This window comes from Phialemonium atrogriseum (genome assembly GCF_030411735.1).
Source record: "Phialemonium atrogriseum strain 8032-3 unplaced genomic scaffold QBC33scaffold_21, whole genome shotgun sequence".
In the NCBI taxonomy this organism is placed as follows: Eukaryota; Fungi; Ascomycota; class Sordariomycetes; order Cephalothecales; family Cephalothecaceae; genus Phialemonium; species Phialemonium atrogriseum.
In genome coordinates, this window is record NW_026848158.1 from 417,674 (window position 1) to 428,536 (window position 10,863).

The 10,863-nt window shown below is 55.9% G+C and overlaps 4 protein-coding genes across 4 annotated transcripts; 3 read left to right on the forward strand and 1 right to left on the reverse strand.

Moving 5' to 3' along the window:
- Positions 1-529: 529 nt before the first annotated feature.
- QBC33DRAFT_561338 (S-adenosyl-L-methionine-dependent methyltransferase) lies at positions 530-1,273 on the forward strand (the record flags this gene model as incomplete). Its single annotated transcript, XM_060430125.1, has 1 exon — positions 530-1,273. One exon carries the CDS (start codon positions 530-532, stop codon positions 1,271-1,273), a length of 744 nt encoding a protein of 247 aa, XP_060281269.1.
- A 131-nt stretch (positions 1,274-1,404) lies between these two features.
- QBC33DRAFT_545614 (uncharacterized protein) lies at positions 1,405-3,549 on the reverse strand. The gene has a single exon (XM_060428578.1). The coding sequence runs from the start codon at positions 3,374-3,376 to the stop codon at positions 1,433-1,435; it is 1,944 nt and encodes a 647-aa protein (XP_060281270.1). The 5' UTR covers positions 3,377-3,549; the 3' UTR covers positions 1,405-1,432.
- Positions 3,550-6,768: 3,219 nt separating this feature from the next.
- QBC33DRAFT_456070 (general substrate transporter) lies at positions 6,769-8,527 on the forward strand (the record flags this gene model as incomplete). Its single annotated transcript, XM_060424793.1, has 3 exons — positions 6,769-7,023; positions 7,157-7,925; positions 7,989-8,527. 3 exons carry the CDS (start codon positions 6,769-6,771, stop codon positions 8,525-8,527), a joined length of 1,563 nt encoding a protein of 520 aa, XP_060281271.1.
- A 148-nt stretch (positions 8,528-8,675) lies between these two features.
- QBC33DRAFT_180550 (uncharacterized protein) lies at positions 8,676-9,801 on the forward strand. The gene has a single exon (XM_060422437.1). The coding sequence runs from the start codon at positions 8,824-8,826 to the stop codon at positions 9,742-9,744; it is 921 nt and encodes a 306-aa protein (XP_060281272.1). The 5' UTR covers positions 8,676-8,823; the 3' UTR covers positions 9,745-9,801.
- Positions 9,802-10,863: the final 1,062 nt, after the last annotated feature.

The window sequence follows — 10,863 nt, forward strand, 5'->3', positions numbered from 1 at the left end:
TGGTCTAGCGTGTCGTCGTCGGCACGGTTCGAGCCCGCTTCCACCTGCAGGATATATTAGGCGGTAAGCCTTCGGATTTCGACGAACCGGCAAACCAAAATACCACCAGGCAGGATTTACCCGGGAAGCTGTTCAAATATTGCAACCCCACGGCGGTCTGATTGACTGATCAAGATACGTAATTCGTGGGTTTCATTCAATCCGAGGCTTTCTTTTCTCCCTTCCCCCTGTTCCCCCTTTTCCCCCTTCGTCTTCTTCTTGGGATGGCAACAACTCCAGAGACGTAGAATTCGAATCGCGAGGTCGTGGCCACAACACAACAATTCGTTGCTGATGAAATGTCCAGCTTCTCCAACCTCCTTCCCCGAATCGTGTGGAGAGGAATGTCTCCGTCTTCATCCACAGATTGGTCCCTAAAATGAGAACCCCGCACTCACCCGAGCTCAACACCCGAAAATGACCCGACGCAATATCTCATCCCACCGTTTACCTCCCTAAACCAAGTCAACAAACACACCCACCCCTCAAAATGACCACCGCAAACACCGCCCGATTCAACGCCGAGGCCGCGGCCTGGGACTCCAACCCAGGCGTCCTCCTCGCCAGCGCCCTCGCCTCCGACGCCATCCTCTCCCGCCTCGGACGGCCCGACCCCCTGCCCGACGTCCTCGAGCTGGGCTGCGGCACGGGCCTGCTATCCCTCTCCCTGGCCCCGCACGTCCGCTCCCTGACCGCCGTCGACGCCGCCGAGGGGATGGTCGCCGCGCTACGGGCCAAGCTAGCCGCGGACGGTGGGCTGGGGGGGCACAGCAACGTGCGGGCCGTGTGCGCCCTGCTGGAAGACCCGGACGACGCGCGCATCCGGGAGGATCCCGTCGCGCCCGAGGGGCAGGGCGAAGAGCTGCCGCTCCCGCCGCGGCGGTTCGACCTCGTCGTCTCGCACCTGATGCTGCACCACGTGCCGGACCTGGCGCCGCTGCTGCGGACCATGATCGGGTGCCTCCGGGTGGGGGGCCGGGTAGCCTTGACGGACTATGAGGACTTCGGTCCCGCGGCGCGGCGCTTCCACCCGGAGGCCAAGATGGACGGCGTGGAGAGGCACGGCGTTCGGGGCGCGGACATGGAGGCGCTGCTGCGCGGGGCCGGGTTCGTCGACGTCGTCGTCGAGACGGCCTTCGAGATGGACAAGGCCGTCGAGACGGAGCCGGGCAGCGGCGTGCTGGGGCCGACCATGACGTTCCCGTTTTTGATATGCCTGGGCAGGAGGCCGTAGCGAGCTTGGCGTTGTGGGCGGTTTGACGTGCACTGTTATTGCCAGGTATTAAAAGATAAGAAACGATTTCGTCAAAGGCATGAACATGTCACTGCAGACGGCATAAGAGTGGGAGTTACTTGTACATTATCGTTCATGATCAGACTGTCTACTAAACGCTCATGGCTCAGCAACCCGGATGTCCGTGATCTGTCCCTTAGAAAATGCCTTGATGTCCTCCAGGACATCTTCGATCGGCGTCACAAGACAGTATCCATCAGGAGGACATTGCTGAGGACTCTGTCCAGTAAACAGCAATCCCACTGCCCTGCCCTCTCTGTCGAATACCACCGAGCCAGAGTCACCAATATCTCCGAATCGACCGTCGGGGTTGGTAGGGGCGCGACCGATGAACAGATATTCCGTCGACTTGGGTTTCTCCAGCTTCATGTATCTCTCCTCGCCCATCGTGCAATTCGCTTTGATCCTGCTGAATAGGCCCACCGTGGGTCCTGTGCTAGCCCCAACCTTGTAGACTAGGTCGCCCTGCGAAACTTGATGAAGTGATACCCCCTTCGGGGGGTTTTTGAGACTCGCGCCGAAAGTTGTCCAATTGGGCAGGAGCGTAGAGTAGGCGTGCCTTGCGAACCAGTCATCACGGCCTGGGAGCATGTTGTTGCACAAGCGACTGTCGTCGGGTGGCATCACCAAAGCCCAGTCCAGCCGGCCATTCCTTTTCGTGCGTCTTGTGTAGCCCGAACCAACCCAAACACCACCGAAAAGATGCTTATTCTGGTCGAAGAAGGCAATCTTGTCATCCAAGCTCGCCTGGGTAATGGGGTCGGGGGTGGGGCTAGTGTCGGCCGCCATGTAGCCGCGAAGCTTGTCGACGACGAAGTTGTGCTTGGATCGGGTGGGATGCTCCATAGTCTCACGATGGGGCATAGTATTGGGGGAAACTCCAGCAATATCTGCTTTCCAAAGGTCCGAATTTTCGACAGGGTCCCTCTTGGATGATTTGCCGTTGTGCACGCCAAGTTGGTATCCTTTGATTGCAGGTCGCACGACGTGGTAGTTCGTCAATGCTACCTTCTTCCAGTTGGGAAAGCGAGCGGACTTGATCTCCAGATAGCAACCCATGGTTCCTATGAGAGCATTGCACTCCTGGCCATCCTCCCTTGTGATGTACCGAGCAGCGCCGATGTCGGCCCCGAGACCGACCTGTGTCTCATATTTCTGACGAGTTCCGAAGCTGAAGCGGGCTTCCTTGTCTGCTTTCTCGGAATCGGTGAGACTCGATGGGATCAAGCGGAAGGCAAATTCATCCATGGTGTTGTGCTCAATGTGGACATGGAGGTCATGATTGAAGCCATCAAGGTACTCTTGAATCCTCTTGACAACTGGGGGCCAGGCTGTCTCATTTGACGCATAATTGAGGGAGATGTAGACAGTGTTAGGGTTCTTGGCATACACAGGGTCGTATCCGAGTTTGAAAAGAGCAATTGCCGTCATGTGCGAGGCTGTTGATAAGAAACTCTCCAGAATCTCAAAGACGTTGGCCTGGATAACGGGCCAGTCTGCCTCCAGCTTTGGGAATTTTGCGTCGTTCGGGATCGGGGAAAGGTATTTCGGCATGATCAATTCTCGCGCTACCATCTCGACGCAGACATCCAAGTGTTCCAACTCATCATATCCGATGAGCATGGTATTGACGTATTTCTTCACCTGTCTAACGGACCTCTCCCAGATGCTTGGGGATTGTTCGGACCATTGTGCGACGATGAAAATGGTAGGCTGGGCAGTCCAGGTCTCGCCAGGAACCATGCGGGAAGTAAGCGACACCTCAGGATCAGTGATGCCGTTTTTTGATAAAATCTCACTAGCTTGGTCCACAAGTCTGTTGCCGAACCGATTCTCGAGAGCAGCGCAAGGGCCATCCCAGACACTCTTCAGAGGAAGCGGACGAAGAGGGGGAGCTCCGACGCGGAACTTGACGTTCGAGATGCCGAACCTTCTGAAAGAATCACTACTATCCTCTGACGAGGCCTGGGCCCTTCGAGATCTCCAGCTAGCCGTGGAGGGCGAGGTGGGATACCCAAACGTGGATTTATGACCTCGCCACATGATGACAAGCTGTCCAAAATTATTGGGTCGAAAGAGAAGTTCCGTGCCGACTACTTGTTGATAGGAGGAAGAGGCAGTCGTTGTAGAAAATGAGAGGAGTGGATGGAAGGGAAGAAAATTTTGGCAGGCAGGGAGGAAGAGGCGGAGAATACATAGGTACCGATGGAAATAAGCAGAAAGTCAAAAGAAGAAAGTCTGCTACCGGAGTGAAGAAGTGAGTCATATAGTGTAATTGTGTATAATTACCTAGGTAGTGAAGGGGCGAAGAAACAGCTCACAGGATATACATGATTCACCACCTCACACAATCTGGTACTTGAAACTGATTATTTGGGAACAAACCCCATCTTCCACACAGCGACAAGGGAGACTATCTGTTCGCCAGTCAAGGCTCGCGCGCCCCATTGCCTTGACGGCGGCGGTTGTGGTCGCCATTGCTGTTTTACAGAAAAATTGTGAGATTGGAGAGACTCAAGCTTTTGAGACATTCTTGCCAAACCTTATGTCAAAGTTTTGTGCGATCATACTTCTTCCCCTTCCCAAACCTCGACCCGGCGACGGCTGGAAGTTTGCTGCGGGCATCAAAGTCAATTCATTTGCGGACCTGGAGGCATAATTACACCATGCAGACAACTGTAGCAAACTGGTCTTTACGCATGGGTGACCTGGGTAGCTTGAATGTTTTGATGTAGCGGCATCCTGTGGTTGGCATCATGGACTGGGAAACGGCAGTCTGGTCCCTCCTTACTGGGAATACACATGCACATGGAAACGCCATTCCTATAACACACTCTAGAGGCAAGGGAAAAGACTAGTATTCGATGCTAATGTGATGCTACACGAGCTAAGGATGGGAAACATACAGAGAAACCATTTTGGCGCCTTTTCAGACAAGAAGCCAGCTGGGTTCCGGTACAATAATGCATGTGTCTCGGCTCAGCAATGGGATAATGTTTGCGCGTACTGCATCCTAGTTCTGATGCTAGTGTTCTCGACTTCTCGGCTGTATTTGAGCACATGTTTGTTTGGCCCCTTGTATCCAATATTGAGACAGAGATATGAGTCAGGTGTATGTGGGAACAAAATCAGAAAGCTAACTCGTCAAGTTTGGGAACGAAGGATATCACGACGTGAGGTCAAAGAATCGATACGCTTGGGTCAACATTCACGAATTTTCTGGGACTTGTCGTTGTGAATAAAGGCCGTGGACGAGATCCAATAACAAGGATGATTCCGGGGATCATTCTCGAAACAGCATGATTGTTTTCTTCGCGAATCCACTCTACGATTGTTCCCGCGTCAGAGCACCATTGTCTCCACACAATGCGTGAGTCTCTCCTCTGGAGAACAAAGCATCTGCTCCTGCGTCTAGACCTAGCATTTGGCCCCCCTCACAAAACTGAAAAGGAAGTGAGCCTAGAAAGCTACCGGGTGAAAACCTGACCTCCTTGGACGAATCCCCCACCTTCCGCCTCGGGACATATCAGCTATTTCTTCACGCTTTTGGCTGCAAAATGGACGATTCCACCGACACCTCTATCAGCTCAAGCATGTATTCTTCTGATGTGCTCCGACGAGAACATTCGACCTATACCAACCTATCAGAAGAGTTCCGCAAGCTGAAACTGAAGCTCACCGGAGAGGGGTCAAGCGACGACGACCACGACAGGACTGGCTCCTCCCCCTTGGGACCCTCGGTGTGGTTCGCAAAAGCCATCGAGGAAGAGCTCGCAGCCCAAAACCACCAGTCCGACCCAGCAAGCTCTGCCAAGTCAGCAGCTATCGCATGTCTCGAACCGAGGCTAGACCCGAGAAATCCCCATCTCAAGATACAAGATCCGGCCATCGCCCGACCTGATGCTGCCCACCCCAGCACGACATCAAACCCCCGCAAGCGCCGCAGGCCCAATCTCACCATCGACACCGAGCTAGCGTCTCCCGAGAACTCCTCCCGCACGACCGCCTACGGACCGCAGGGCTCGCCCTCGCCGTCCCCCGACAACGACGGGGACTTCGACATCGACGCGTTCCTGCAGCGACCCTTCGAGCCCGAGAACGACGTAGGCCCGCCGCCGCCAGCACCAGCGAGGCCGTCGCCGGCGTTGGAGGCGGTGATGCTGCGCGCCATCAGGCTGCCGCCCGGGGCGGGGGGGGCCGTCACTGCCGGGCGGAACACCGGGGAGTTGGGTTCGGAGGGAGGTTGCGGGGCCATGTGGTGGTTCCCTGGCGAAGTTGGGGGGGGGCCCTGAACAGCCCCGGTGATTTCGCTTTACAATGGGGGCGCCGTATTCTCCATCCCGAAACTGAGCCAGAATACGGTCGAGCTCGTTGGATGGTGCGGTATATCAGTCTGGGGAGACTTCCTGGTGAGGATGGGATAGAATACGCCGTCGTGGCCACCATTCAATACAAGTCATGGGATAAGTTGAGCTACGTGGCCCAGAAGAACACAGCGGAAGGTGTTCTGGGATGGTCAATAGGGCGCTTGTTGTGGAGCGATCCTTCCGTCGGGAGATAGGAGAAATAAGGACAAGAACGTCAAGAGCATCAAACTCCAAGGCCATAATTACGAAGCTTGACTAGGTACCTAGATGTGCAAGTAGATGTGAGAGGGATAATGGTAAGACGGCAGTAACTATGTTCTTTTAAGCTTCTAAAGGTCCCCGTCCTGAATGGTAGGCACCTTCCGGAAAGGGGTAGACCGAGGCCGCCGAGGCAACGTTAAACAGGGGGGCGGGGCCGCCAACGAATTCCCCAGCGAGCAAAGTCCGAAAACCGACAAGCTCACGGCAAAGCAGTCTATGTTGGAAAATATATCCTATCCTATCCGTCAGCGACAGCGACAGCGACAGCACTACTATGCCATGTCAATGCTCGCTGGGCACAGGATCCACGTCATCGGGATATTATAATGCATGCTCCTGCGAGGAAACACTTTATATTGCAAAGGGACGGCAATTGATGGCAGTTGGAGTCGGGTTTGATAGCCTGAATTATTGCCGGTCCACTGAGGATGCACCAGACCCTCCCGTCAAGCTTTTTGCCATGGTACATGTACATACATGCAGTACCACAAGGTTACAGCCGATCTGCACCAATTGATAACGACCCTGTCACTTTCATCCCAGCATGGGATCAATAACCAAAGGATGGGGAAACCGGGAGGATCGGACAACGGGTGAGGGGAAGAAACGAATAAAGATGCGACCCTCACGCCCATCCCTCGCGTGAGCCCATCCCATCCCCCATCCCGTTCGTCTTCAAAGACTTTCCCCGGAGTCGATTCAACTCGACAGTCCCCTACGTCCTCTCCGCCTACATTTCCAGTCCATTGATAATATCATCATCATCCTCCCCACCTCCTCCGAACCACACACACCCGCCCCAAAAAGATGGACGCAAAACCATCCTTCGGCGAGGACTCCAAGCCCCGCGCGGCCGACGGCGCGGCGATCGGCGAGGCGGTGCAGTTCGAGCACAGCCTTACGTTCGGGCAGGCGCTGCGACTCTATCCGGCAGCCATCGGGTGGTCGGCCTTTGTGTCCATCGGCGTCATCATGCTTGCCTTCGACCCGCAGCTGCTGGGCAACCTGTACGCGACGCCGCAGTTCCAGCGCGACTTTGGATACGAGTTTGCCGAGGGCAGGGTGAGTGATGAATAGCGTGTGTTGCTTAAAAGAAAGGGGAGACAAAGAAAGAAGATAAAGAAGGAATAATCGTGTGAATCTGCAAAGACGTCGAGCCGAGGCTGACTGAAATCCGTGTCGGCCACACACACAGTACATCATCAGCGCGCCGTGGCAGACGGGCCTATCAATGGGCAACCCGGTCGGGCAGGTAGTAGGGGCGCTGGTGGCGGGCTACCCGATGGACCTATTCGGGCGCAAGCGCACCTTCGCCGCGTGCGTGGTGCTGACGGGCGGACTCATCTTCATCCAGTTCTTCGCGCGGTCGCTGTCGGTCCTGCTGGTGGGCGAGCTGCTCGGCGGCCTAGTGCTGGGCTGCTACGTGGTCATCGCGCCGGCCTACGCCTCCGAGGTGTGCCCCATGGCGCTGCGGGGGCACCTGACCAGCTACGTCAACCTGTGCTTCGTCATGGGCCAGCTTCTCGGCAACGGCGTCACCGCCGGCACGAGCCGCCTGCAGGACCACTGGGCCTACTCCATCCCCTTCGCCCTGCAGTGGTTCTGGGTTGCCGTCATCGTGCCGGGCGCCTTCTGGGTGCCCGAGAGCCCCTGGTGGCTGGTCCGCAGGGGCCGCATGGACGACGCCGAGGCCGCCCTCCGCAGGCTGGGGTCCGACGGCGTCGACGTCGCCGCCACCCTGGCCGTCATCGTCGAGACGGACCGCCTCGAGCAGGAGCTGGAGATGGGGAGCACCTACTGGGACTGTTTCAGGGGCGCGAATCTTCGCCGCACCGAGATCTCCATCGGCGTCTACTGCACACAGGTGCTCAGCGGCATCTACCTGATCAACTACGGGACCTACTTCTTCCAGCTCGCGGGGCTGGCGACGCAGAAGGCGTTCTACATGGGGATCGGTTTCTTGGGTGAGGATGATTTCCCTTTCTTCTTCTGAATCATCGGTCAACCTTGCTGATACTTGATCGAAGCCGTCGGCTTCGTCGGCACAATCATATCATGGTTCCTTCTCGTCCGCTTCGGGCGCCGGCGGATCTACAACGTCGGTCTGGCCGTGCTCGTGGTCCTCATGTTCGTCATCGGGATCCTGGACTGCATCCCCGGGCGGCCGTCGGGGGTGCAGTGGGCCGAGTCGTCGCTCATGCTGGTGTGGAACTTCGCCTACGACCTCTCCATCGGCCCCATCTGCTTCGTCATCATCTCCGAGGCGAGCGCGACGCGGGTGCGGTCCAAGAGCATCGCCGTCGCCACGGCGGCGCAGGCCGTCCTGGGCATAGCCATGACCGTTGCCATCCCCTACATGATCAACCCGGACGAGGCGAACATGCAGGGGAAGCTGGGCTTCTTCTTCGGCGGCCTCGCGGCGCTGTGCTTTGCCTGGGCGTACTTCCGCGTCCCTGAGACCATGGGCAGGACGTACGAGGAACTGGACATCCTGTTCGACAGGAAGGTGCCCGCGAGGAAGTTCAAGGATTATGTTATCGATGGTGGCGTTGATGCTGGGGAGTAATTATTAATGACTATCGATGGCTTGATGTTCTCAAGACACCTAGGGACAGAATGCTGAGTCATAAAGCGGCTCAAGCCGGGTAGGAAATTCGACTGCACTGAACTTCTGGCGCGGAGGCTATCCTTTCAGAGCTTCGAAAAACGGATGAAGGACGTTGTCATTATTTCCACCTCAAGCCTCCCATCCTCGCGACCTCCCAATTCGGACATCGGACACTCAGGTCCCTCGTCTCCCCCAAATCTCATTCGAGGCCCCCTCTCGCACTTCTGATCTGACACAAATCCACGCCATTTTTGATGGATGATCCAGACACGACCGGCAACAACGAGATCGGTGCGCCGTACCTGTGCATGAGCTTTGTGCCCGGGAAGCCCGTGTCCGAGGTATGGTTTGGTCCCTCGGGCACCTTGTCGCAAGAAGAATTGCGCCTCAGGATCCTGGCAAGCCTGTCACGGGTCATGGCTCAGTTCTCTCGTCTGACCTTCAACAAGATGGGGTCCATTATGGAAGACGGATCTGGCTCGACTGTCATCGGCCCTTTGTACGATTGGGATGAAAAAGAAGATGGCAGACTTCAGGTTGCCGCTTCGGGTCCTTTTGACTCAACCTCTGCCTTTCTACAGCAAAACGAAGTTGCAAGCTCCAACGAAAATGTGTGGGATAAAGCAGAGGCGAAGGTGGTGGCAGCCATTTTGGGCTGCTTACCAACCTTGGATTCTCCGCCTGGCTTCGTTCTATGTCCCCATGATTTCGACTCGCAGAATGTCCTGGTGGATGACGAAGTTACTGTCACCGGGCTCATTGACTGGGACCTCGCCCAGACAATGCCACGAATTGTGGGATATGCCAGATACCCAGGGTGGATCACGCGCGATTGGGATCCTCTGATGTACGGCTGGCCAAAGACGGCTGAATCGGAGGACTCTCCAGTAACGTTAGAGCGGTACCGGGCATATTACAACACGGATCTCGGCAAGGCGCTGAAGTGGCAGGGTGACTGGAATTCCACCGATAAATCGCACATGGCCGAGGCAATATGGATTGCCGCGCTGCGCCGTCACAATCGTCTTGAGATATGTCGCAAGTTTGTTCAGGTTGCTGCAGGCGACGATATTAAAGCTTTAGATATCGTCTACGACATCGGAGCGGGACAATATGATGAAGAGAATTGGGGTATCTTGCAAACCAACTTACGGCGCTTAATACGTTCATGTTGATGGGTGGATTTTGTTGTTGGCCGCTGTTGATGAATCACATTGTGGGTTGCCGTCCCCTCTTTTAGCCGCCGAGATTTGGAAAAGTAGGCCACGCGCATCTCTTCGCAGTCGGCCCTAGTTCCGGTAGGGGCCTGGTGCAAGACAAGCGGCTATCCGCCTATGTGTAACTGTTGATAGAAACCACCTCGAGGTTGGATAGCATTTCATCACCCTAGTTCTTCCACTGTAAAAACAGCCAAGTATCTAATCTCAAGAACTCAGTAAACCAATCATTATCCAATGGCTACAGTAAGGCTGTCCAGGAACTACGCATCCCCTGCAATCGACCACACCATCACGCCAACAAACGGCTGACTTCATTCGTGAGCCCACCTTATCTCGGACCGGTTATGCGGCCATCCAGGGGAGGCGGACACACGGCTGTTGGGCCCCAGTATCACTTCATTGGATGTCAAGGCATGTTCAGGGCGTTTTGATCAGCCTTCCCAGGCAGTCATTGCTGGCTGTTTGTCGTGCTCGCCCGCCAACACACCTCGAGCACTAATATAAAGTCTGACCCTTTTCACAATGTAGTGATCATCACACGGCCATCCCATTCCCAACTCCAACCACTGCCTTTTCAATAGTTCTCGAGCCAGTACTAGACCGACGCGCTAAAAACACCAACATGACTGACAGTGGTGGTTTCATTAAAATTCGACCACCGAAGAAGAGGAGATTATGCGCAAGGCGGCCGATGAATCTAAGAAGCACCGGGAGGACGAAAAGAAGAGGCAGGACATGGAAGACATGATGAAAAGGGCGGGAGACGACTCTAAGAAACGAAGGGGTGGCGGAGGAGGTGGCGGAGGGGGCGGATCCTCCACTACATGAAATAGAAGCTGGCATCCCGCCGAGGTACGCTGCAGGAGTAACTCTACGCAAGGTCAACGTTCTAACATAAATGCCCAGGATGTATGGACGACAGCTATAGCGAATACCAGTCTTAGGAAAAGGGGGGCTGGGGGGGGGGGGGGGGGGGGGGGCCACAACCTTGGGAGGGGGGGTGCCCCCGGGGGGCCCGGTGTGGGTGACGGGGCCCCGCCCATTTGGGGTTTTGATACCCCCCAAGATCTGGAA